Source organism: Mirounga leonina, unplaced genomic scaffold, assembly GCF_011800145.1.
Source record: "Mirounga leonina isolate KUSES-001 unplaced genomic scaffold, KU_Mleo_1.0 Mir_200, whole genome shotgun sequence".
Lineage (NCBI taxonomy): Eukaryota > Metazoa > Chordata > Mammalia > Carnivora > Phocidae > Mirounga > Mirounga leonina.
The window spans coordinates 11,571,058-11,598,752 of record NW_023270503.1 but is presented as its reverse complement, the minus strand read 5'-3'; the positions used below and the strand labels follow the sequence as shown (position 1 = coordinate 11,598,752).

Genomic DNA, 27,695 nt, shown 5'->3' with positions numbered 1-27,695 from the left:
AGTCATCTAATCTTTGCAGGCCTGATTAATTGGATTTTTCACAGAGATGTCAAATGCATTAATACTCTGCACATATTGGGGGAGAATGTATATTTTTCTTATTTTAATGAGTTTTATGCACACATTCCCATTTTATAGATGGGAATTAAATGTTTCTAGTTTCTCTAAACCCAGTTCTCTGAAGTTCTCTAAAGTTTATGCACAATAGCAGGTACATGTATTAGACGATAATTAGTGCTATAGGGGAAAATTTAAGTAAATTAAGGGGGATAGTTAGTGATAGGGAGGATGTGGGTGAGTGTAGGTAATTTTGTGTAGGATAGTTGGGAAAGGCTTGTCAGATAAAGTGATATTTGAACCAAGAATTTAAAGGAAGGAGAGCTATAACCATGCAGATACCTAGGGGAAAGCATTTTTCAAGAAGAGAATACAGCAAAGGCCCTGCTTGACATGTCCAAGCAACAAGTAACCTGGAATAGAATAAGAGAGTGGTAGGAAATGAAGTTACAGAGGTTGGGGAAGAGGGTGGGATAAAGTGGGGGAGATTATATATGGCTCTGGAGGACAGTGTGAATTCTTTGACTTTTACCAAGTGAGGTAAAACATTGGAACGTTTTGGGCAGAGGAATGAATAGATGAGGGGTTTTTTTGTTTGTTTTTAAGATTATTTGAGAGCGAGAGCACGGAGGGGAGGGGCAGTGGGAGAGGGAGAAAGAGAATCTCAGGCTCCGCTGAATGCAGAGTCCGCCGGGCTCAATCTCATGACCCCAAGATCATGACCTGAGCCAAAACCAAGAGTCAGACACCTAACTGACTGAGCCACCCAGGCGCCCCAACATAAGGTTTTTTTGTTTTTTGTTTTGTTTTGTTTTGTTTTATTTATTTGAGAGAGAGAGAATGAGAGAGAGCAAGCACATGAGAGGGGGGAGGGTCAGAGGGAGAAGCAGACTCCCTGCCAAGCAGGAAGCCTGATGCGGGACTCGATCCAGGGACTCCAGGATCATGACCTGAGCCGAAAGCAGTTGCTTAACCAACTGAGCCACCCAGGCGCCCCAAGTTTTTTTTTTGAACATGATCAGTTTGGCTCTTCTGTAGAGGGTAGGCTAAACAGAGTCCAACTGAACTGTCTGTGAATAATCCAGGTGAGAGGTGATAGTCATGTAGATCATGGTGTAGCAGTGAGATGGTGAGAAGTTTTCAGATTCTGCATTTATTTTGAAGAGAGAATTGACAGGAATTTTTCTTGTATTGATTATGGGGTATGGCAGAGAGAGAAGAGGATGACTAAGGTGTTTGGCTTGATTTAGTAAGTGAATGGAGTTTCCTTTAATTACGATGGCTAAGACTATTAGCGGTTCAAGTTTGGGGTTTTGATATCAAGGAAGATTTAGGACATAATTAAATTTGAGAATCATTTTAGACATTAAAGTGGAGATGTCAACTATGCTTTTTGATATATAATTTAGAGTTCATGGGATAGGATTTGTTGGCTTATAGTTGAGGATGAGATCATCTTAGAGTGAATTTAGATAGAAAACAGATTGGAAGACTGAGTCCTGTATTCCAATGTTTAGAGATTAATGAGATGAAGAAGAATCAAAACAGGAGCCTAAGGAATAACCTGTAAGGAGAACCAGAAGAGAATGGTGTCCTGGAAGCCAAGTGATAAAAGTGTTTTAAAAGAAAGGAGTACTTACATCAAATAAACTGAAAGGTCAAGTGGGTTGACCTTTGATCATTGAGAAGTGATTATTAGATTTGGCAATGTAGAGGAAGGTCATTGGTGTAGGTCCTGTGGAGTTAAAAAAAAAAATCACTGGAGTTAGGATACTAAAAGAAGTTTGCTCATAAGAGGAAATTGTAAGGGGGAAAGTGGAATGTTAAAATTGCATTTAATGGAAAGGGAACAGTTATTATAATGAAAAGATCATAAGACTGTTAGTAAGGCTGCGGTTAAGTGTTATATGAAGGACAAGATCTTTGGAAGAGGAAAGATCAAAGAAATGAGAGGCCCTGGTTTTGGAATACTCATGAAGAAGCTATTTAAATCACTAGATGCTTATGGTTGGTAAAAAAACCAACACTGTAAATGGGCTAATTTTATATCTGATTCAACTACTTGATGTATTTACCTGCTGTAATTTCTGAGTAATGTGTCTGATTATGTCCAAACCCTTGCTTTTCAAGTTAACCATGTTTCAGTATGAATCTACTTGTATTACAATAGACTTATTTAGACCTCCCAAAGCAGTGCTTTATGTTGTTTTGGGGCAATCCAAAAAAAAACCCAAGACTATAAAGAGAAGCACTTTAGCTAAAAGATGTGGACCTAGCACCTAGATTTAGTGACATGGAATGGGTTTCAGCTTTTTCTGTCTTGTGCTTTTATTAGTCTTGATGAAGTTATAAAGGAATCCACGTAGGAGTTGTATTATTCTTTTCTTACTGAATATTTTCTTTGGTTGTCAATTTTTAAGGTGGAAATTCATATTTTGTATTGTTCTTTAAAGATATAACAGTTTCAGGAGCCTGTTCATTTTTAATTGCCCTATGTTTCTGGAATTTTTTTTTCTAAACTGCTATTGTGACAATTTATAAAAGGAAACTTTCTGTTTGCTGCCTTTTTTAGAATACATCCATGACTCAAAAACATAAAAAGTCAGGTTTAACAGATGGAATTTTGGTGTTACCAGTATTGCAGTGATCTGAATGGACAGATAGATTTCAGAGCTTACTTTATATTTCACTGAGTCAGCCAACAAGTGTGGTGTATAGCTTAGGCTTAGAAAATTTGGACTACCTGGGTTCATTCATATCCCTGTCACTGTATAACCTTAGATTATTTAACTTTTTAATGCCTCAGTTTTCTCTTGTGTGAAATAGAGATGATAATAGTATCTCCTACAGAGGGTTACTTTGAAGATTAGGGGTGCCTGGCTGGCTCATTTGGGGGGAGCTTGTGACTCTTGATCTCAGGATTGTGAGTTTGAGCCCCATGTTGGGTATAGAGATACTTAAAAATAAAATCTTAAAAAGAATTTTTTTTTAATAATATTAACTATATGGGAAGGTGGTAGAAGTGTCTGTTTTAACTGGCAGCTTCTTTCTTTCTTAGTACATCAGGGTGCATTTTATAGCAACAACATCTTAGCTTCTCTGAAACCATTGATGCTACATGTTTCGCTGTATCTAAGATCCCATCAATTGTAAGATGTACCTGTATGTATTACAAAGAAAGAAAAAACCTGCCAGTTATAATTGAAGGATGCTATTGATTTTAAAACTCATCCCAATGTTAGAGATGTTAACATGTGTAAAAATGTGTGTGAGCTTGTGAGATATATACAGCTAATCGTCTTTCTAGACTAAATGTGGGAAACAGAGAAAGAATATGGGTATGATCCCTAATCTCTACACATGCTGGCAATATCCTCACATGTCCCTGCGGCAACTCTGAATGCCACATTCTTCCATTCAGAAAAACAAGACTGTCGATGTTGTTTTGATGTTTTGGATTATACTGTTAGGTCTTCTGAAACTACTAGGCTAAGTATATTGCTGTACTTAACAGGATGCTGCCAAACAATATAGAAATTATTTCTACCATATATCTCTTTTAGGTTATGAGTTATTTGTATTCCTTAATATTTCTATCAGGATTAGACCTAATAGGCTCCTGAATGTCTTTCTTCATTGTATTTCCAAGTGGGTTGCTTCTGTCTTTTTTTCATAGAAACATCTGGCCCTCATTCACCCTAGGTCCTCTTGTCTTCCAGACAAAGAAATTGACTTGCACAGCTAAGTGATGTTCTTTCTCCGCTCAGATACTTTTTTTATCCAGAGATTTAGAAAACAAAATATTTGACAAGAAAGCAAAGAAATAGAAATGTACTTGTTTCTTTTTGTATTCTAGTTGACTTATGAATACATGTATTCAGTGATGCCTTCTGGAAGAGGGCCCTAGGATAGTTGTTTTTAATTTGCCCATGAAATTTAGAAGAGTATTTTAATGCCACACATATTTAATTAAAATATGCTAATTATGACAGATTAGTAAAAAATTGGCCTTCTTAAATATAGAAAAAAATGCAGTTACTGATTTCAGGATGTACCTTAGTAAATAAAATGTGGCTTATTAGTAACAATGCACTTTTTTAATGAATTGATGAAATAATTTACAACTAGCATATAGATTCTGTGGAACTGGAAGTTCTTAAATACAGTTATTTTTGAAAGCAGTTTGATTTCCAGGTATACAGCCCGTAGTGTTATTTAGATAATCCTAAATGTCAACCAAAGGTAAATGTCAACAAATCGCAAATTTCAGGTTGTGCAAGTTCTAAGTAAGATACCTTAAAATTTGACTAAACCTATCTTTTTTTTCTTTTAATTTTAGGGTGAAAAGGTAAACTATGAAAAGTTTAGAAATTGGCTTCTTCTAAACAAAGATGCTTTTACCTTCTCTCGTTGGCTACTATCTGGAGGTGTTTATGTGACCCTCACTGATGACAGTGATACTCCCACTTTCTACCAAACTCTAGCTGGAGTCACACATTGTAAGTAATGGCATTTCATTGTTTTCTATTCATTTTTTAATACAGTTGCCTGGTAATATGAGAATATAGCTATTAAGGAGAAATTTATTGTCAGTGGTTTTTTTCTTCCAAAGTGTAATAAAATAAAATACTCTGGAGCACTTGGTACATAGCTGAAAAGGAAAACTCTTGTTTTTTCTCTACTCACCAAATATTTTTGTACTTCACATGTGTGGGGTTTTTCCCCACACAAAGCAATTCCCCAATGCTCTGTATATACCAAATGGGTGTTCTGTACTTCAGTTCAGTTCTCACACACTATCTACCTGGGGATTAACATAGATCCCACAGGTTTAGGGCTCAGTCCCATAAGACTATCCACCTGCTGCCCGCATCAGAGGCCAATCACAAATACCAGTTATCACCAGTGCTTCTGATCAACCAGCTCTAAATTAGATGATCCCCCTCCTTGGGTTTGATAATTTGGGAGAAGAACTCATAAAACTCAGGGAAACAGTTTATATTTACTGACTTAATATATAATAAAGGGTATGTTAAAACACAGATGAAAAGCCAGATGAAGAGATACATAGGGCAAGTCTGGAAGGGTCCCAAGCACAGGAGCTGGAATGTGCCAATCCTCTGGCATGTGGATATGTTCATCCATCCAGAAGCTCTCCAAAGCCCATACTTTTGGGATTTTTATGGAGGCCTCATCATATATAGGTATGATCAATTATTAACTGAATTTCCAATCTCTAGCAAATGGGGAGTAGGGCTGAAAGTTCCACGTTTCTAATTATGGCTTGGTCTTTCTGGTGACCAGCCCCCATCCAGAAGCCCAACAAGAGTCACCTCAAGCATTAGAACAAGACTGCTATCACCCAGGAAATTACAAGGGATTTAGGACTCCTTTGTCAGAAACCCTTATCACTCAGGAAGTTAGAAGAGTTTGGCCAAAGACCAAATATTAGGAACTGGGGGCAGAGAAACCAATTTCATACTATTTCACAATAGCCCTCTACTAATTGTCCTTAACCAAGCGGTTTGGTTTCCTAAAGTTGCTGTAACAAATGAGCACAGTTCTGGAAACTGGAATCAAGGTGTTAACACATTTCGTCTGAAGGCCCTAGGAAAGAATCCTTCCTTGCCTCTCCCAGCTTCTGGCGACCCTAGGCTTTGCTTGTGGCAGTGTAGCTCTACTCTCTGCCTCCATCTTCCTGTGGCCTTCTCTGTATCTGTGTGCTCTCCTTTTCTTATAAGGATGCTAGTTATTGGATTCAGGGCCCAGCCTAAATTCAGGATGCTGAATTCATTACATCTACAAAGACCCTATTTCCAAATAAGGTCACATTCTGAGGTCCCAGGTGATCATGAATTTTTGAGGGATAGCATTGAACCCACCACTGTATAGGCCTTAAGTGTTAATTTCTACTGTTCTTTCCTGTGGGTACAGAAAAGTACCTGCACAGGGCTTTTGCTAATGCTACTTCTTAACACTGGAATGACTTTCCCTTTCCTTCTCCCTGTAAATCTTGGTCATCTTTGAAGACTTAAATCACATGCCCCTTTGTTTCCATGAAACCTTTTCTTGCCTTCCTGTGAGAAATCATCTCATTCCTCTGAACTGTCATAACACCTTTATGTACACTTCTTGGATGAGCTTACCATTTTCCATCTTTTATTGTAATTATTTATAGCATTCTATTTATGTGTACATGTCATTTCTCTCTTTTTTAGAGAGAGAGAGAGAGACCATGCAATTGGCGGGGGGGGCACCGAGGGAGAAGGAGAGAGAGAATGCCAGGCAGACTCCATGCCCGGTGTGGAGCCTGTGTACCTGTCATCTCTCTTAAATCTTAGAGTCTATATTCTTTCCTTTTTCTTCCTCTATGCCAAGCCTTAAAAATAAATATTTGTTGACTGAATAGAGTACCTTGTGTGTCACGTACTGTTGCTTTATGGAACTGTGACTGGCTATTAATTATACAGCAGCTACTTTTCTGCCCATTTTCATTCCATTCTTATCAGAAATTCCGATAAATTCTGGCATGAATAGGCAATGAACTTGATTCTACTACTTTTCAGTGCCCTTGTCTTTATTTTTGATAGGAAGCCTCTTTTATTTATTTATTTTTTAAAGATTTTATTTATTTATTTGACAGAGAGAGACACAGAGAGCAGGGCCACAAGTAGGGGGAGTGGGAGAGGGAGAAACAGGCTTCCTGCAGAGCAGGGAGCCTGATGTGGGGCTTGATCCCAGGACCCTGGGATCATGACCTGAGCCGAAGGCAGATGCTTAACGACTGAGCCACCAGGCGTCCCTGGAAGCCTCTTTTAAAAAAAAAAATTGTTTTCCATAAAAAATTAGGGAATCTTTTTATATTCACTGTAAGCTCTAACTTACATTAATATTTAAATTGTCATTCTTATGGATATTTTGCTGAACTTTTACTTTTATTTGTGATGGTACGGTAAATTATTTTTCTGTTAATATTGGCTAAGTGTGACTACTTCCCTTTAATGACTTATGTTAAAGAAAAATTTATTCTGACACTTGTTAAAATGGTAAGGAAGACTCAAATCCAAGACTTCTGCCGTAGTGTATTGCAATAGGAGAGAGAGATTGGTCAAAACTCTCTAACAAGGACAAATGAGGAATTGTAGCTGGGGACTGAGGCAAGGTGGTCAGTGGAGGGAAAATTACTAAGAGGAGATGTCAAAGGCAGGGGGAATTCTTGCTAAAGGCAAGCCAAGGACTTATTCATCAAAGGTGGGGTATGAGGAACTTGATCGGATATCTAGGGTAGGCAGACAACTTGGCAGGATTCTTTGCTAACACTGGATTTGAGCAGACCAAAGACTGAATGGGGGCCAAGTTGGAAGCCTAGTCGAAAAGAGGGCTCAAAGAAGCAGGACTAAAGTGTGTTCAAGGAGAAAGTCTTTTATCAGTTTCTTAAAGTTAAATTAGGTCTGACATAATTTGCAAATGCAAATGCTGCTTATTGCTTATTTTGGAAAGAACTATATATTATTACAGATTACAGATTTACTTAAATTCATTCAGTCAAGATAATTTTCAAATTGTTAAAAATGTTATCCCATTATGTGATTCCATTTTTATTTGAAAATGATCTTTTCTATTCAGCTTTTTATTACTTGGGAAGATTTTTGAATTTTTAATAGTATTTGAATTTGCCTTGTTAAAAAATATTTGTCTTAGGGGCACCTGGGTGGCTCAGTCGGTTAAGTGTCTGCCTTCGGCTCAGGTCATGATCCCAGGGTCCTGGGATCAAGCTCCACATCAGGCTCCCTGCTCAGCAGGGAGTCTGCTTCTCCCTCTTGCCTCTGCTGCTTCCCCTGCTTGTGCTCTCTCACTCTCTCTCTGTCAAATAAATAAATACAATCTGAAAGAAAGAAAGAAAAGAAAGAAAGAAAGAAAAGAAAGAAAGAAAGAAAGAAAGAAAGAAATTTATCTTGAATTATTTAAAGCAAGTATTAATGTAGAGCCATTGTTTCACCTGTAATAATGACCTTCTAATTTCTAAACTGAGTGGTTTCTTAGGGTCATTGTATCTACTCCTGTCTCTGTAGTATTTTAGCACTCTTTGACCATTCAGTTTTCATGAAATTCTCTTCTTTGGCTTTTGAAACATTGTAATTTCCTAGTTTTTTATTGAGTTTTCTTTACTGCTCTCCTTTTTCTGTCTACCTTTTAAATGTAAGTTATTTCTCATGGGTTCACCTTTGGCCCTGTTTTATTCCTAGATGATGTGCATGCTTTTGTTTCATTACAGCCATTTCCATTGCCTTGCCTATCCATCATATCTCTGTAGGTGATACCTTGATGAAATTTTCTGGTCTTGGGGTATCTCAAATTGTATATTCATTTTAATAAATGCCTCCTGGATATTAGTGAAAAGCAAAATTCAGTTGAGTAAATTTGAAGATCAAATTGGCTTTATTCAAATCATGAACTCAGTAGTATCCCATTTAGCAAATAGAAAGGAGCTCTGAGGAATTGTACAAAATGGAAGGCTTTCATAGGCAGAAGGGAGCGGGAGTAGTGTATGGGAGGTGGAGTTTCTAACAAAGAGTAGATTGTTAGATTGTTTCAGGCAAGGTCATCTTCCTTTGGGGTCTGTCAAGCAGATTACTTTACTAGTGCTGATCAGGTAATTCCAGATTGAGTGGTTAAAGGTCACATTTCTGGGAAAGGCTGAAACTACAATTAGATTAGATATTAGGTCTTCGTTTGCTAACATGGGGCTCAGCACAAGTGACTCCATTTGGGGCCTATTGTTCTTTTTTTTTCTTTTTCTTTTTCTTTTTCTTCCTTTCCTTTCCTTTCCTTTCCCTTCCCCTTCCCCTTCCCTATCCCTCCCTGAGCCAAACCCATACTGGAGCGCAGATTGAGATGGACACTTAACCAACTGAACCACCCAGGTGCCCCTATTGTTCCTTTTTTAAAACTATATATATTCTAACATCTTAATCTCATACGTAAAATCAAATTCATGTTTCCTTGCTTTCAACCCATCTAAAAGTTCAAAAAGCAAACAGTATGTTCTTCCTCTTGTCTATTCTATCATGGTTAATAGTATTTGTAATTCCAGTCATCCAATTTGAGATTAATTTTGACTTTTCCTTGTCAGGCTTCACATTAGATACTATCAATCTTAGCCATATTTCTTGCATCTTTCTTTACTGCCGCTGTCATTGCAGTATTTGTCCTTATTTATCTAACTATATGTTAATTCTATGAAAGAATGAAGGACAAATATTTTGTGTTTGTTGTTTAGTTTACATTAAAAAATGTTAAACTCTTCTTTTCCCTGCTCCAAAATCTTTGAAGAGTCTTCATTTTCTGTAGAACAAAGTTTATAAAGTCCTTAGCATGGCTCTGAAGTCTCTTAGTTTCCTATTCTTAATTTTCCATATTTATTTGTCCTTACATATGTTCTCTGCTTCATCTACAGAGCACTGCTCAGTACCCCCATGAACTTTTTTAGCTACCCTATACATCACTCCTGGTAGTCCTTCATTTAAGATTGCATTTCATCTTTCAGCCCTTGATAATTGAAATACTTCTTTGTCCTCAAAGCCCAATTCATATGCTCCCTTTTTTGTCATGCTTGCTCCATTTTTCTTCAGTTTGAATTACTTTCCATTTGCATTCTTGCTCATTTTACACTTCAATTAAAGCAATTAAGATGCTTTTTGCCTTACCTTAGAGGCATTTGGAAATGGCTTTGTTTCTCCCCAGAAGTTACAAGTCCCTGGAGGACAAGGCTGTTGTCCCAATTCATCTTTGAGTTCTTTTTAGTACAATGGACTAAATGCACGTTATTAGACTGGACAGTATTGAAAAATTTTCAGCCACTAACAGTCTACTTCCTAAGTACTGATTTAAACATTTGATTTCCCCAGGAGTGAGCAAGAGGTACATGCTCTTTTAGGATTATAGCACTAAACTTATGCCAAGGAGAAAGGCCAACATCATGTTTGACTAAGGTTCAACAGTCTCGGGGCGCCTGGGTGGCTCAGTCGGTTAAGTGGCTGCCTTTGTGGCTCACATTGTGATCCCGGGTCCTGGTGATCCTGGGGTCCTTCCTGGGATCAAGAGCTCCCTGTTCAGCAGGGAGCCTGCTTCTCCCTGCCCCCGCCCCCCGCCCCCCGCCCCCTCTGCTGTGTTCTTTCTCACTCTCTCTCAAATAAATTGATAAAATCTTAAAAAAAAAAAAAAAAAAGGTTCAACAATCTCATAGTATGTGAACATTCATATAAAGACATACTATATTTTTAGGGGGAAAATGAATTATGATATTTATAAATCACTGCTGAAGTAACTGCTGAAGGTTGCAAAGTTCTAAGATCTTCCTTCTGAAACTCTTGGTTAGATAAATGATGTTAAATACAGAAAATTGATTAGCATTAAGGTATATAGAGGATCAGCTTATTATAAATAGGAGGGAATTGTCTATCTGAATTAATTATTTTATCTACCACTATAGTGCACCCATTGATTTCCCTGGTGGCCATGAAATGTCAGTAGTGTATGGTAAAAGCCTGAAGAAATGCTATGCTTCAGATTTTTTCAGTTATTTATAATGTTTTAAATGCTGGCATCTTAGTTGAATTTCGTCAATCCTTGTGTCTTGTAAGAGGAATACACCAAAATTAAAAATTAATCAAATATAAGGCCACGATGGTATATTGGTAGTTACCAGTCTTTATTGAGCATTAGAATTACTTGGAGAGGGTATTAAAAGTGCAGGTTACTGATTCTATGATCATGATTGTTATTCAGTGGGCCTTAGGACTGTGTACTTGAACAGACATCTAACGTAATTCTGATGTAGGTGGACCATGAACTACATTTTGAGAAATACTGATAGGATGTTTAGGAGTCTTCAGACTCTGAGTCAGATACTGGCCCTACCACTTATTACTCATGTAAGTTTGAGAAATTTATTTAATCTCTCTGAACTTCTTTTTCCTCCTCTGGAAAACAGGGAAAATGATACAATTTACCTCACAGGTGTGTTGTAAGGCATGTAGGGGAGGAAAACTTTTTTCCTCTATCCATCTTGGGTTCATTGGCTAGGGCCCTTTAAATTAGACTGATAAAAGGCAGATAACAAGCAAAAAACATAAGTTTATTAACATTGCTTATGCATGGGAGTATTCATTGATGAGTAACTGAAACAGGTGGTTAGAACTTGAGTTTATATCGCATCTTAGCAAAAAACAGTAATTTTGTAGGAAAGGGACAAGACAAAGGAAAAAGACTTTGACTTTGATCTTCTAGAGGTGGCCAATTATGGGAAGGCAAATGTATGGAGAAACTAATAGTAGATAGGGCTGCTTAGTAAGGTTTGTTATGTAGATTCATTTATCTGGTGCAATCTCCATGTTGGTAAGGATCTAGAATAGTCTCTGGTGATTACTTCTGTCCTTCCTGGTAGAGGGGCAGGGAAGACACTTTTACAAATTAAGTAAATGGTGGTGGGGGGGGTAGTTGGCAGAGAGCTTTTCTCTTATCTGCCTCTTCTCAATTACCTTCAACTCAATATAATCCTTATGCCAAAGTGACATATTTGGGTTGGCATATCGTTCTACCCTTTAAGCATACTTGAGATAATACCTGTTTTAAAAGACTCAGCTCCATGCCTGTTCTGGAATTGGTGCTTTACAGTGAATATGCATCCTCTTGTATCATTGAACACTTGGCTTGCAAATGTCGGTGAGCTTCACCCCATTATCTCCAGGGAGTGATTGTTTTAGAAGCAAGTAATTTTGTAATAGAGGGTTGTAGATCGGTATAAAAATTAACTCGTCCACATCTGTGGGAAGGAAGTCTTCTTCGTTTGTTTTACAATTTATAGAAACAAAGAACCAGCATAAACCAGTGGAATAGACAACTCAGTGGCTATGGGCTTCAGCACATAGCTACTTTCTTCATGGGGCCTACTATGAAAGCATTATCACAAAGTCAGAATTACTGCTAAATTTCATTTATAAATTCTGACATAGGTAGGTTTACATTCTGATGGCTATGATTTGTCATATTATGTGTAAATTCTCAGTTTCTGGATAAACAGTTCACAGTTGAATTCTTTGCAGGCTCTTCCACTCAGAGAATATTTGGTACATTAAACTTCTCCAATAATGTGTCCTGAGTGTGGAAACTTGTGATAAAAAAATAGTGTTATTAACTGATTTATAAGTAGACAGAAAATACTTATTTTAAAGCATCAGTGACTCCATTTAAGTTTGTGTAATGAGCCAAGGTATCTAGGAAACAAAAAGGAATTAAAAATTTTCACTTGTAAATAACATTTATATTAGAGTGTAGATGCCTTTAATTACTTTTTCACATACAATTATAAAGTAAAATTTGAAGTCACAGTAAGTTGAACACACTGCCAATATTTAATCAAATGTTCTCTTTTATGTAAATCACAAAGGAAACTGGGGAGCTATTTGTATTCAGTACAGGTTAGAATAATTAACTGATTTGATTTATACAAGATTTCAGATTTTATCATGGCATGTGCGTTTTTCAGAACTGCAAATTCCAAATTATTGTTACCTTACCCTTTTTTTTTTTTTAATTTAAGAAATTCAATTGGAACTTTAGCGCAGAGTTAAGTTTTGAATGTTTGAGTAGATCTTAATTAAATTTTTATTAGGGCTGTTATATTTTTCTATTATAATTTGCTATTTAAATACCTAAGATTAGATCTGAAGAAGATCAAGGTGGTAGAGAAGGAAGATTCTGGGCTTACCTCCTCTCACAGACACACCAAAACTACAACCACAACGACCTGAAGACTAGTAGAACAGCTAATCCACAATTAAAGATATAAAGAAAAAGCCACATTGAGATAAGTAGGAGGGGGCGCAGACATGTGGTGTAGTCAAGAACGACATCCCCAGTGTGGTAACCCCTAAGCAGAAGGGATATCACAAATGTGGAAGTCCTCCCTGGAGAACAAGGGATTTCAAGCCCCACATTGGACATCTCCACCCTAGGGTCCTGTACTGGGAAGATGAGCTCCCAAAAAGCCTAGCTTTGAAACTCAGCAGAGCTGAACTCCAGGAGAGCCGCTGAGCTATAAGAAACCCGAAACTCTACTCTTAAAGTAGTCTGTGTACAAATGCACTCACTCCAAGAGCACAGAGGCAGGAGTTTGAAAAGTCCCTGGGTCATCTGTGAAGGAGATTTATTTGCCAATTTTAGTGCATGTGCTGAAGGGGCAGGGATTTGTTGGAACTTTATCCTGGAACAGAAATGGAGGTAGGTGCCATTTTTCTTACTCTCCTACCTAGCTGGCCTGGTGCTGGTAGGTGCCATTTCTGACATTCTCCATCTACTTTACTAGTACCAGTCACCATACCCCAACATTCCTGCACCCCTAAATTGTCTCTCCCTCAAGCAGGTGACTCTCCGAAACAGCTTCTCAGCTGGATCTAGTACCCCTCCTCAAATGGCTCCCTCCCCACAGCACCCATTGGGTGGCCTCCACCAAGACCAGAGGCCCCCAAAGTAGCTCCTGCCATTCTGCATGCAGCGTGTGGATATGGCCTGGACCAGCAACCCCCAAACTGACTTCCGCCCCAGAGGGTCAGCCCAACCCACTAGTGTGCCTATAGCAGCTGCATCTGGTCATTTCAGCCATTCGTGCTAGGGACAGTCCCATTTATCAGTGCGCTTATAGCCATCACACCCCAGTCACAATAGGAAGGCACACGCAACCCACAGGGGAATACCCTTGGAGCTCCTGGTTTTGGTGACCAGGGGGACTGTGCTTCTGGGCCCCACAGGATGTGTTCTACATAAGGCCACTCCTTCAAGACTAGGAGATGTGGTTGATCTACCTGATACATAGAAACAAACACAGTCAGGTAGAATGAGGAGACACAGGAATATGTTCTAAATGAAAAGATAAGACGAAACCTTAGAAAAAGAACTATTGAAACAGAGATAAACAGTCTACTTGATAAAGACTTAAAAGTAGTGGTTCTAAAGATGCTCACTGAACTGAGGAAAAGAATGGATAAACACAGTGATAACATCAACAAAGAGCTAGGAAATATAAAAAAGAACCAATCAAAGTAAATGAAATGAAAAATACACTAGAGGGAATCAATAGCAGATTAATGATGCAGAAAAATGGATCAACAATCTGGAAGACAGAGTGGTGGACATCACCTAAGCTGAACAGCAAAAAGGAAAAAGAATTCTTAAAAATGAGTATGGTTTAAAGGACTTCTGGGACAACATCAGGCATATTAATATTTGTATCATGGGGGTACCAAAAGAAGAAGAGAGAAAGGGGCAGAAAACATTTTTGAAGAAATAAAAGCTGAAAATTTCCCTAAATCTGGGGAAGGAAACAGGACATTCAGGTCCAGGAATCACAGAGAGTGCCAAATGAGATAAACCCAAAGAGATCCATAGGAAGAAACATAAAAATTAAAATGTTGAAAATTAGGGGTGCATAGGTGGCTCAGTCAGGTAAGCATCTGACTCTCAATTTTGGCTCAGGTCATGATCTCAAAGTCATGAGATTGAGTCCTGCAGTTGGCTCTGTGCTCAGTGGGGGTCTGCTTCTCTCCCTCTGCCCCTCCCCCCAAATAAAATGTCAAAAATTAAAGATCAGAAAGAAACTTGAAAGCAGTAAGAGCAAATACAGGAGAACCCGCTGAGCTGATTTTTTAGCAGAAACTTTGCAGGCCAAAAGGGAGTAGCATGATATATTCAAAGTGCTGTAAGAAAAAAAACCTACAACCAAGAATACTCTACCTGACAAGGTTATCACTCAGAATAAAAGGAGAGATAAAGAGTTTCCCAGACTTCCCAAACAAAACTTAAAGGAGTTTATCACCATTAAACCTGCCTTATAAGAAATATTAGAGGGACTTCTTTAAGTGGAAAAGAAAAGGCCATGAAGTAGAAGTAAGAAAATTATGAAAGAAAAAAAATCTGACTGGTAAAAGCAAACATATAGTAAAGGTAGTGCAACCACTTGTAATGCTAGTATGAAGGTTAAAAGACAAAGTAGTAAAGTCTACCATTTCTACAATAATTAGTTAAGGGATACTCAGAATAAAAAGTAAAATACAACATCAAAAACATAAAATGTGGGGGCAGATGGTAAAAATGTAGTGTTTTTAGAATGCATTTGAACTTACATGACCACAAACTTAAAATAGACTACTATATATATATTCGGGTGTTACATAGGAATCTCATGGTAACCACAAGCCAAAAACCTATAATATATACACAAAAAATAAAGAGAAGGGAATCTAAACATAATAATAAAGAAGGTCCTACAGTTTTCAGAGTATAGTTCTCCTCTCTGCTTGATTAAATTTATTTCTAGATATTTCATTCTTTTTAATAGTTGCATATAAATAGGACTGTGTTCTTAATTTTTCTTCCTGAAAGTTCATTATTAGTGCAGATTGAGCATTTACTAGAGGAGGTACTATATGTACTCTGTGTATATTATCTTGTTTAATCCTTGTGCCCTCTTTGAGGTTCATTTTATCCATATTCTAAAGATGAGGAAACTAAGGCTATAAGAAATTAAAGACTTTCTCAAGATCAGATGGCTAATCGGTGCCAGAACTGGGATGAACACTGTTTATTGACACACACTCTTGTTATTCTTCAATCTTTTATGAGTAGCTTGTAATTATAGATAAAGGAGTTGGTCATGTGGTTATTGTGGTTGTGGTGAGCCATCTCCTTCAGACTCACTTCAGACAATTTTGCAGATTCACTTTTCCAATTTCCTTTTTTCCCCCCTCTTGGGATATTTACAAATGATTATTTTTTTATATCTCTTCAATAATTAATTTCATTTGATCCAAGCAAGGTCCTTGAATGATTGTATATTTACCAACAGTGAAATTGGCAGTAGAACTATGATTTTATGAACTATGTTTTAAAAATGAGTTATTTTCTTTAGTGTTGATCATATTTTCACATAATTTAGCTATATTTTTGGCAGAAAATATGTGTACCCGTTCTTTTTTTCTTTATTTTTGTTTTTTGGGTTTTTTGTTTGGTTGTTTGTTTTTTCTTTTGTTTTTGTTTTCTTAAGTAGGCTCCACACCCAGCGTGGAGCCCAGCATGGGGCTTGAACTCACATTCCTGAGATCAAGACCTGAGCTGAGATCAAGAGTCAGACACTTAATGGATTGAGCCACCCAGGTGCCCCTTTCTTATAAATAGGTCTCTAAATGAACTAAGAAAGAGTTTTTGGGATTTCCTTAAAATGTATCATAAGAATGAATAAGCCTATTAACTCAGTGATTTCTTTTTAGTAGTAGAATCTGGATTTTGAGGTAATTAATGTAGTATTTTGGGATAATTTTAGGGCCATAGAATTCATTTTGATCATTTTTCTTTTCATGTCTAACTTAAATTGTCTCTATTTTAGCATTTATTATCTCAACTAAAAATTCATGTTATTATATTCCCTTGCCACACTTCAGTTGGTATTGCTAGCACCTTTTTTCAATGAGAAAAAAAGTATTTCAGTGATTCTTTGACCATAAACCCCTAGTAAATCTGCATGTCCCTTTTTCATTATCCTCTTAGCTGGTTGTGTGTGATGTAGGGATTACAGCCATTTTAAGTAGATCTCAGAAGGTCACTGCGTTTGTGACCAGGTTGCTTCCTCAACAATGTTAAAGAACTATGTTACTGTTTGAAAATACTGGGATATTTTGCCTGGTTTTGTTTTGTTTTGTTTTGTTTTAAATGAGAATCCAGTTTTGGCATTAAAGACCTGTTTCTGCAGCTGCAGCCTCTGGTAAGGTGAGACTTGATTAGGATGGCCCAAAGTATAGGCCAGGAATTATTTAGAATGTTGGGAGTGTGGTGTGCTTCTGTTGTGAACCAGAAAAAATTATACCTGTAGGTGGGTGATGATAAATTCAATCCTATTTAACTAGTAAAGTGTAAGTTTTGGTATTGACCTATGAATTCCAAGTAGAATAATTACTGCAGTCATTACCTCTAACTTCTTTAAGTGAAAATAAAGTTAGTTTCCTTCCCTCTTCCCAGGAATTCAGCTGCCAATTCATGTAAAATGTTTGGGTAATACTAATATATATAATTTACTTTAGCTTGCTTTTGGCAAATACTCGATAATGGATTGCATGCAGTCTATAACCAAAATATGAACAGATCACATAAGCTTAGAAGGGAACTGTAAAGCATGGTTTTAATTGGTGGCCATAACAGTCTAATCATTTTTTTTTCTTTTAAATATCTTCTACATGTCTTTCCACATTTCTCCTTAAGCAAAGAAACTGTGTTTTTTAAGGAGATTAATAAACAGTTTTCAAAAGTAAAAAAAAATTAAGAGGCAGTTAGTGTGATTTGTGTGTGTGTTTCTAATTTAGTGTATTGTGTAAACAGCAGTTAATCAGAAGTACTTACTGAACATATGCTCAGTACCAAGAATTATAGAAATAAAGGCTGCTGTCTTCCTTGTTTTGTTTCAGGGTCAGATTTTTTATGTGCAGATCTATTACTTGGAAGAAAGTTTAGAATTTGAGAAAGCTGTTTCTCTGCAGGAACAGAAGAGGTTTCTCTTTCTTTCATATATTCTTTTTTTTTTTTTTTATTTTTTATTTGAGAGAGAGAGAATGAGAGACAGCACGAGGGGGAAGAGGGCAGAGGGAGAAGCAGACCCCCTGCTGAGCAGGGAGCCCAATGTGGGACTCGATCCCGGGACTCCAGGATCATGACCTGAGCCGAAGGCAGTCGCTTAACCAACTGAGCCACCCAGGAGCCCCTCTTTCATATATTCTAAATGGAGTGAACAGATATCTTATTTTAGAAAAGGAAACAGTATGCTATCTTAATATATTTATCAGACATCTGTGATTACTCTCCTTATTGTTAAATTTTTAAATACTTCTTTTTAGTAAATTCAGTTTTCTAGGTATTTGAAGTAGATACCTCTGTTTTTAAAAAAAATGAAAGCTACGTGCTCATTACAAGTTTTGCATATTTTAAAAAATTAGTTCCAGTTCCAAAATAATTGGACTTTTGCAAAGGTTGATTCATCAGAAGGTTACAATGTAATATATTTGGTATTTGTTTAAAAAAGAAAAATGTGTACTCTTGTGTGAAAATTTTATCCTTTTTGTATCTCAGTCTTTCTTGATGATTTTGATATAAAATTTTAAAAATTAACTTAGCCCATTGATTATTTGAAGCTGTGAACAATGATTTTGTGTAATTTGAGAAATCATACAATGGTATAGATGATAACAATGCAAGTATTGAAAATAATCTTCCCAATCTAAGTGACATTCAGTTAAAATACATGTACCTTCAGGGGCACCTGGGTGCTTCAATCAGTTAGGCGTCCGACTCTTGATTTTGGCTCAGGTCATGATCTCAGGGTCAAGGGATTGAGCCCCGCTTTGGGCTCCGAGCTCAGCAGGGAGTCTGCTTGGGATTCTCTCTCTTCCTCTCGCTCTATCCCTCCCCCTGCTCATGCTCTAGCTCTATCTTGTGTGCGCTCGTGCTCTCTCTCTCTAAAACAAATAAATGAATCTTTAAATAAATAAATACATGTATGTTCAAATAAATATGGCTGTATGAAAACATGCAATTACATGTTTTTTCTTTTTCCTTTTTTTGATTACCTATATTTTAAATAATTTTTCATACAACAAAATGTATTACTAGTCTAGTAAAAACAAGTAATATAAATTTAAAATTGGGGTGCTTCGGTGGCTCAGTGGGTTAAGTGTCTGCCTTCAGCCCAGGTCATGATCTCTCAGTCCTAGGATTGAGCATTTGGCTCCCCACTCAGTGGGGAGTCTACTTCTCCCTCTCCCTCTGTACCTACCCCCATTTGTGCTCGCTTTCTCTCTCAAATAAATAAAATCTTCTTTAAAAATTTTAAAAATGAAATTAGTATTATTAGTATTTTCAATTTTTAGGTTTTTTTTAAGATTTTATTTATTTGACAGAGAGAGAGCACAAGCAGGGGGAACTTGCAGGCAGAGGGAGAGGGAGAAGCAGGCTTCCTGCTGAGCAGAGAGCCTGATGTGGGGCTCCATCCCAGAACCCTGGGATCATGACCTGAGCCGAAGGCAGACGCTTAACCGACTGAGCCACCCAGGTGCCCCTTGAGTTTTTAACTTTCTAAAACACGTTATAACTGTCACTCAGTTTTCACTCAGTTGTTTATAGTTACTTTTAATAATTAATAAGTAAGTAGTTCTTTTTAAATGCCAAAGTGTAATGTAACTTCATTGTCACTCTTAGAATCCCTGTTCCTAGATTTTGTGGATCATTAAGAGGACTATTCTAGGATAGCCAAGTTAAGAACTTTCTAAGAGAGCATAAAGTAGGGACAAGTTAGAATCAGTGACATCTGTCAAGGCCTTTTTTGTTTTCACCTATCGCAGGTATGGTCGTTTCCATGTACTTTTTCTGCTTCAGGGTAAATTAGAACATTGTCTTTCTCAAAATCTCAGTTCTTCCATCTGATGTGTAATAATGTGCACAAAATTCTGTATTCCTAGTGCAGATTTATTTTTATTTTCCTATTTTACTTTCAAAAGAGTTTCACTCTCAGATCATTTAAGTAAAAACCTCTTTTTTTAATTAAATATTTTTTTATTCTTATGTTAATCCCCATACATTACATCATTAGTTTTAGATGAAGTGTTCCATGATTCATTGTTTGTGCATAACACCCAGTGCTCCATGCAGAATGTGCCCTCCTCAATACCCACCACCAGGCTAACCCATCCTCCCACCTCCCTCCCCTCTAGAACCCTGTTTGTTTTTCAGAGTCCATCGTCTCTCATGAAGTAAAAACCTCTCTTTTAAAAAGGTTTCAGGTATAGAAAACATCAGGGCAGAATAAGGAGTATGAAGGGAAAATAGACATTAGCTTTAAGTCCTGAGAGCCCCTTGAAAACCAAGCAAAAGGAATATAATTTTTCTTAAAATTTTGTGGAAGTTGGTAGAATATGTGTTTTCATTTATTCACCTACTTATGACTATAGCACTTATACAAATACAGTACAGGTATGCATTTTGATTTGACTATCTCTCAATTATCTTGTTGATGAGTAAAAAAGTTTTCCCCCTAAATTTGTACTAAAACTACTAAAGAATAGAGTAAGAATCCTTTGAAAGCAGTGGAAATTTAGAGAACATTGTTCTTGTCTTCCTAGTAACTTGTAAGTTATTGGAGGCCAGGGTTCCCTACTGATACCAATCTTCATCTTTTATCCCAGTTAACATTATTCTGAATATATATATCCTGGGTTCAACAAATAAGTCTTATTTGTTCATTAAAAAATATTAAATGAGTGTTCAAAATGTATCAGGTATTATTTTGAGTGTTAGAATGTAGCAATGAATAAAATAGACCGTAAGACCTTACCTCAAGGAGGGTATGTTCTAGCTGGAGGAGGCATCCAATAAACAAAACAAGTAAATTATGCCATATATTGATAAATATTAGGGAGCAAAGTAAGACAGGGAAAAGGGATGGAGGAGTATCATCAGGTGGGGTGCAGTTCAGATGGTCTGAGAATATGACATTTGAGTAAAGAGCTGAAGGAGTTGTTGGAGTAACCATTGCAGGTATCTTCGGGAAGAATGTTGAAAAGTTTTGAAGCAGAGAAGTAGCATGATTCTGTTTAAATTTTTCTTCTGAAGTGATTTTTTTTATTATTAGTGAAATTAAGTCCCCCCCCATTATTATGAATTGTCCGTCTGTGCTTGTTAATCTATGGTCTTAATGTTTTTTAATTGCATGTATTGATGATTTTAAATCTTTATTAAACATCTAACTGGTCATCTCACTTCTGTTCTTGCCCACCAGGCTGTTCTCAACTTAGTAGTGAAGAGTAATCCTCTTAAGTCAGATCATGTCACTCCTCTGCTTCAGGCCCTCCAGTGGTTCACAGTTTAAAACCAAAGTCCTCACAATGACCTACATAACCTGACCCCCATTTTTCCTTAGACTTTATCTCCTACTACTGTCTCCCTCACTAACTCCACTTCAGTCACTCTGATCTTCTTTCTTTTCCTTGACCTTGCTAAGCATGCTTTTGTCTCGAGGCTTCTCTCCTTGTTCTCTCTGTGTAGAAAGTTTTTTTTCTCCACCATTTGCCCCCTTGCCTCCTTCAGATCTGTACTCCTGTCACCCTCACAGTGTGATCTTACATAACCACCCTATTCAAGCCCATGGTAGGCCTCTATCAAGGCCCTTTTTAGGACCGTGGTATGCTTCATTTATTCAGATCTTTAATATTATGAAGTTTTCTTCATAAAAATCTCGCTTACATCTTAAAGTTTACTTTTAGATATTTGTTTCTTATGGGGAATTGCTAGTTTTGTGTTTTTTCTCTTTAATGTTTTCTTACATGTTATTAATGTTATATAGAAAAACATTGGTTTTTGGGTGCCTGGGTGGCTCAGTCGTTGAACGTCTGCCTTCGGCTCAGGTCATGATCCCAGGGTCCTGGGATCGAGTCCCACATCGGGCTCCCTCCTCGGGGGGGAAGCCTGCTTCTCCCTCTCCCACTCCCGCTGCTTGTGTTCCTGCTCTCGCTATCTCTGTCTCTGTCAAATAAATAAATAAAATCTTAAAAAAAAAGAAAAGAAAAGAAAAACATTGGTTTTTGTATATGTATTTTGTATCTCTACAGATTTTTAAACTCAGTTATAATTTGTAAAAAAAAAAAAAACCCTCTGTGTTTTTTGATATGCATTCTGCTCATATGCAAAGAATAACCTTGCTTCTTTTCTAATTTTATAGTTTGTATTTATATCTTATTGAATTGGTGAGAATTTTCAGATTCATGTTAAATAATAATTGAAGGGTTCTGCTTGAGGTTGGGAAGTAAAAAGACATGAAAGACTTTCACTCCCATTGTAATAACATGAAATCATCACATAAACTAAGTAATCATACTCTTCTTTAAAGCCCTCGAATGCAAAGAAATCTTAGGAAGGGAAAGGGAAGGACTGAGCTCCAGAGGGACAAAGCCCTTCCTAGGTGATCAAGGGATGTAGAGTGCTTTCCTATCTCAGGCCAGAGGCTGAGATTGGGATTGAGGCTGGCAGAGGAGTGAGCCTGCCTGAGGACAAGCTTTACTGGAATGAGGAGAAACCAGCCAAACTTTTGAGAAACTAGAGACCCTAAATACAAAGATAATTGTTTCCACCCAGTTCTCTCATGTGGAAATCTTGCTGAGATTGGGGGCAAGCTGAAAAGTGAAGAGAGATCTCTTGATTTGCAGTTTCATGGCCTAACAATTTTGAAATATCAGACTGTTGAAGGCTAGCAGTCTCAAGGCTCTGTGGTCCCTAGGTGCTGTCATTTCATGGAGTCTCATAGTTTTGAAGTCTTGCGGTCATGCGCATGTTTAAGGTCTAACACAGAGATTGGCAAAACGTTTTTTTTTTTAAAAAGGCAGATAATAAATATTTCAGACTTGGGGGCCATATGTCTGTTTATCACCATTACTCAATTCTGCCATTGTAACACATTAGCAGCCATAAACTATATGTAAGTAAATGGCGTGGCTGTGTTTTAATAAAATGTTATTTATATAAACATGCATGCAGCCTTTAGGCTGGAGTTTATGGACCCCTGATTTCAAAAACTAGCAGTTTCTGGGTTTTCCTGAATAGAAATCTGAACTCAGTTTTCAAAGCATTTGAACCAGAGGCAAACTTAGTCTAACCAAAGCTGCAGTCAAGCTCCTATCCAAAATCTGGGATGATCAGTGATATCAGCCCCATGGAAATTAGGGACTTTGCATTTCCTGCTTTCATCATTCCTTTGTGTTGATTGCTCTCTGGCATCATTCAGTCTGAGGAACATCCTTTAATGCTTACTTCTGGTGCAGTTCTGCTATTGATGAAGTCTCTCAGCTTTGGTTTGTCCAAAAAATTCTTCATTATGCCTTTTTGGGGGAAGAATATTTTCACAGGATGTAGAATATGAGATTAACAGTACTTTTTTTCTTTCAGCACCCCCCCCCCCCCCGTTGTCTTCTGGCTCCCTTGTTTCTGAAGGGAAGTCATTGCTTATCTTAGTTCCCTTGTTTGTAATGTGTTTTGCTTACCTCTGTTGCTGCTTTAAAGTTTTGCTATTAGCAATTTGATTGTGACTTGCCTTGGTTTGGTTTTCTTTGAATTTTTCTTACACAGAGTTTAATGAACTTTGGGATTTGTGGAATTACAGTTTTCATCAAATTTGGGGATTTTTCAGCTGTTATTATTTCAAATATTTTCTGCCATCCTTTTATGGGATCCCATGTGTGTTGTGTTGTTTGATATTATATAGTTCACTAAGATTCTAGTAACTTTTCACCTTCTTTCTCTCCTTATGCTTCCATTTGGATAGCATTTCTTTTGCTTGGTGTTCAGATTCACTTATCTTTCCTCTGTAGGTTTTAATCTGCTATTAAATTTTCCAGTGAATTTTTAAATTTCAAATATTGTATTCTTTATCTCTAGTAGTTCCAGTTGGTACTTTTTTATAGATTCCATTTCTTTCCTCAGTGTAGTCGTGGTTTTCCTTAAATTCTTGAGGTATTTCTGATAGATGTTTTAAGGCCTTGTTTGCTAATTCCATCATCTGTTATTTCTATAGCTTTTTGTATTGACTAATTTTTATCTTGGTTTTGGATCACTTTTTTCTGCTTGTTTTCATATTTTTGTGGATGCTAGACATTGTGAATGTTAAGGCTAAGTGGATTCTCCCTTTAAAAGGAGTTTGTTTTCTTTTGATAGGCAGTTAAATTACTTGTGGATCAGCTTGACATTTTGAAGGATTTTTTTAAAAGCTTTGTTGGGGCAGGTCTGGAGTAGCCTTTATTTTGGAGTTAGTTTTTCCCTTTTTTTAAGTGTGACCCTCTGAGTCTATGAATACTCCCAGTGTTCGGTAAGGTATCCCCACTCTGGCTGGTCAAAACTTAGGCATATCCAAGCCCAGCCTCAATGAATTTCATTGTGTGCATACACAGCTTACTCTTCTGCTATTCTGCCAAAACTCAACAAGAGTCCTGTGCATACTTTTGGAGCTCTTTCTTTGTATAACTCTTTTCCTCTCCAGTAATCTGCCCTGTAAATTTCAGTTATCTTAACCTCCCAGAACTACAGCTTCTCGGTTTAACTTAGTGAAATCTCACTGCTTAGGTTCCTCATGCCTTACCAGTGTCTGGAAAGTGACTGCAGGTAAAAAACCATGGCAATGGAAGGACTCACCTGCTTGCTTTCTAGATCTTACTTTAGTTCCTTGGGGGGGAAAGCACATATAAAATATAACTGTGGTTGGAGCTTATCTGTAATTTTTTATTGTATCTTCTGTTGAATGAGGAGAGAAAGATATTCATGTTTTCATGATGCTCCTATTACTTATCACATTGTAAATCCTATTCTACATCATCTGTCATTTCTTGACTTTTGTTATTTATGAGATCCTTTTCATATTCTTTTTCATTAATTTAATAAGTATTGACTCTGTAGGTAGTTATCCTATCAACAGGATGAATCAGACATGGATCCTGCTATTAGGATGATTACAGTGTAACCAGGAATGAAATAAGATAAAAACAGAGAGAGAGGCAAACCATAAGAGAGTCTTAACTCTAGGAAACAAACTGAGGGTTGCTAGAGGGGAGGTGGGTGGGGGGAATGGGGTAATTGGGTGATGGGCACTAAGGAGGGCACTTGATGTAATGAGCACTGGGTGTTACATGCAACTGATGAATCATTAAATTCTCCCCCTGAAACTAATAACACACTATATGTTAACTAACTTGAATTTAAAAAAAAAAACTTTAAATCCAAGATAGAGATTGAAAATTATGAAAAATGAGTATAAGTAAAAGTGGTATAGGAACCCAAAAAGAAATGTCTCAGTTGTTTATTATTTTATATGTTGGATTTAAGCAACTACTTAATGGGAAATTGCAGACATTTTTTTTTCTGATTTTGAAGCCACTTTTATATTAATTTGAATTTAATTTTCATGCAGTTTTCTTTATTTTTTAATTTATTTTAGAGCACAAGTGGGGGTGGGGGAGGGGCATATGGAGAGGGAGAGAGAATCTTAATCAGGCTGCACGCCCAGTGGGGAGCCCAGCTCCAGGCTAGATCTCATGACCCTGAGATCATGACCTGAGCTGAAATCAAGAGTCAGACACTTAACCAGCTAAGCCACCCAGGTGCCCCAATTTTCATGCCATTTTAGATATAATGTATTTGTCTTTCAGTTTTGTTTAGGTAAATATTTTTAGCAATTGAATTGGAAAATTAAAATATATCCTTGGAAGTTAAATGATCAGGTTGGACTAACTGCCTAGAAGAGAAGTCTGAGGTTTTATAATCTTATTTGATTTGACTCTCAGTGGAGGAATCAGACATCATTGATCTGGAGAAACGCTACTGGTTGCTAAAGGCTCAATCCCGGACTGGACGGTTTGACCTAGAGACATTTGGCCCATTGGTTTCACCACCCATTCGTCCATCTCTAAGTGAAGGTAGGAATCATTCTATCTTCTACAAATGTTCCTTGGTAAACACACCTGAAGCCATCTCTTATTTCTAATGAATATATCTTAACTCTAAAAGACCATAATGTTACAAGTTTGCAAGTTTCTTAAAAATAGTATAGTGGAAAAAAACTAAAAGGGGAATTAAGATTGTAGTGTTGAGCTTCCTATTCTACCTATGTGTAACCTTGCATCAAGGTTAGCTCCCTGCACCTGAATATCCTCAAATATAAAGCGAGTTTGACCAAGTTAGTCACTGTATTCCAGTGAAGTATCTCAGCCACTGGTGCAGGGATTAGGGTGATGGTCACTGCCTGGGTAGAGCTCCAGGTCTCCACACATAACCCCACCTCTTCCTCACCTCAAGCGCCTCCACTTTTTTTCTTCTACATAAGAAGGTTCCACTGCTGTATCTACCCCACCCCATTCCTACCCCCGCACCAAAAAAAAATTTAAGAAACTATTGGGCTGAACCATCTCTGAGGTCCTTTCTAGCTCTAAACTTTTCATTACTATAACTTTTTTTTATTTAATTAGGAATACAGAGAGTAATTATGGGTGATATCATAAAAATCATATTTAGAATCTGAATATTTGGGTTGTCTTTTTGATTCTGACCTTTTTAAACTTTTCTTTACTTTTGGCCAATCATTTAACCCCTCCTGAGCTTTAGTTTTCTACTATTTAAGGAATTACATTCTTAAAATGTACAGTCTGTGTTCATCACATTCCTGGGGTACTTCAGAAGTACTTATTGGAGGAGCCGGAGCAGATAGGGCTCTGGGCTTTTCCACTTACTTCAGCAGTGCAATTGGGATTTTACCTTTTTAGAATTGAATATTGAGAAATCATTTTATTTGAAAACAAAATTATTCCATTTGTATTTTACAAAAAGTTTAAAAACCACAGGATTATAAATTCTCTTTCTGATTTTAAATATTTATTTATAAAACATGAACTATGACAAAGAAGACTTCATTACAGAGAATATCTTTTGTTTGTAATATGGTGTGTTATTTTTCTTTGCTTAATGAAAGCTTTATGGGAGCTTACATAACATCATGTTATATCTTTGAGTATACATCAGCTTTTCTCCTTCATTTTTCCTTTTTCTTCATAATCTTTCTAAGTAAGGATAATTATAATTTCTGATTTTTTTTAGTTTTTAATTTTTTAAATTGATTTTAATTTTTTACATACTATTATCATCTTTAGCTGTTACAACTGATAGAAGATAGAGACAAACAGGCAAATATAACTGAACACTAAATGACTGTAATGTATTTTCTGCAAGGATCTTAAGTTTTAGTTATACCAGGAGAAAAATGCTTCCTGAGACAGTGGGAACTACTGATAAACTTTTTTTTTAATTTGGCAAGTTTATAGGTATCATGCTCCTTTCATAAACATGATATTATTAACATTAGGAGGCTTGTTGACTGTGATTTATGGTGTCTTTTCCTATTTCACAGGTTTGTTCAATGCTTTTGATGAAAATCGTGACAATCATATAGATTTTAAGGAGATATCTTGTGGGTTATCAGCCTGTTGCAGGGGACCCCTGGCTGAAAGACAAAAATGTAAGTGTGTTAAACATTTAATTTAAACAATTAAAAATCTGCAAACTGTATATACAGAGAAAAAATTAGCATTCATCCATGTAAAATCATCTGTGTATTAAGGCTTGAATTTTTATCACGTTGTCAGGTTGGCAAATACCAGTCTCACGTTGAGGTTTTACTGAAGTCGGTCTAAGGATTCAATCTTCTTTTTTACTGTGGAGTAGTTTGGGATCTTTGTGATTAATAATGGAACTGATTTTCCTGATGAATTTGCAGTTCATGATAAGTGAACTACATCAGTCACAATATATTTGACAGTGTTAAGCATTTAGAAAACATTTTCTGGTAGTCCATAGAGAATTTGTGTCTTGCATAATTTAAAGTACAACTCATTTTCTGTCACTTGTATACATTAATATTTTATTAGTAAGATGAAATCTGTGATCAAAACACAACTTTATTAAATACTAAAATGGTCTTATACCTAGCTAAAATGTTGTTACAGCATAATTTACAAGCA

At 36.8% G+C, this 27,695-nt stretch overlaps 1 protein-coding gene across 3 annotated transcripts in view; it reads left to right on the top strand.

Annotated features, from left to right (window-relative positions):
- Nucleotides 1–27,695, top strand: part of USP32 (ubiquitin specific peptidase 32) — a 216,770-nt gene that overhangs the window by 112,999 nt on the left and 76,076 nt on the right. For all 3 annotated transcript variants that reach the window (XM_035026665.1, XM_035026664.1, XM_035026666.1), the window contains 3 exons: nt 4,397–4,556; nt 25,470–25,601; nt 27,086–27,193. In XM_035026665.1, coding sequence (XP_034882556.1) covers nt 4,397–4,556; nt 25,470–25,601; nt 27,086–27,193 — 400 coding nt within the window. The remainder of the gene's footprint in view (nt 1–4,396; nt 4,557–25,469; nt 25,602–27,085; nt 27,194–27,695) is intronic.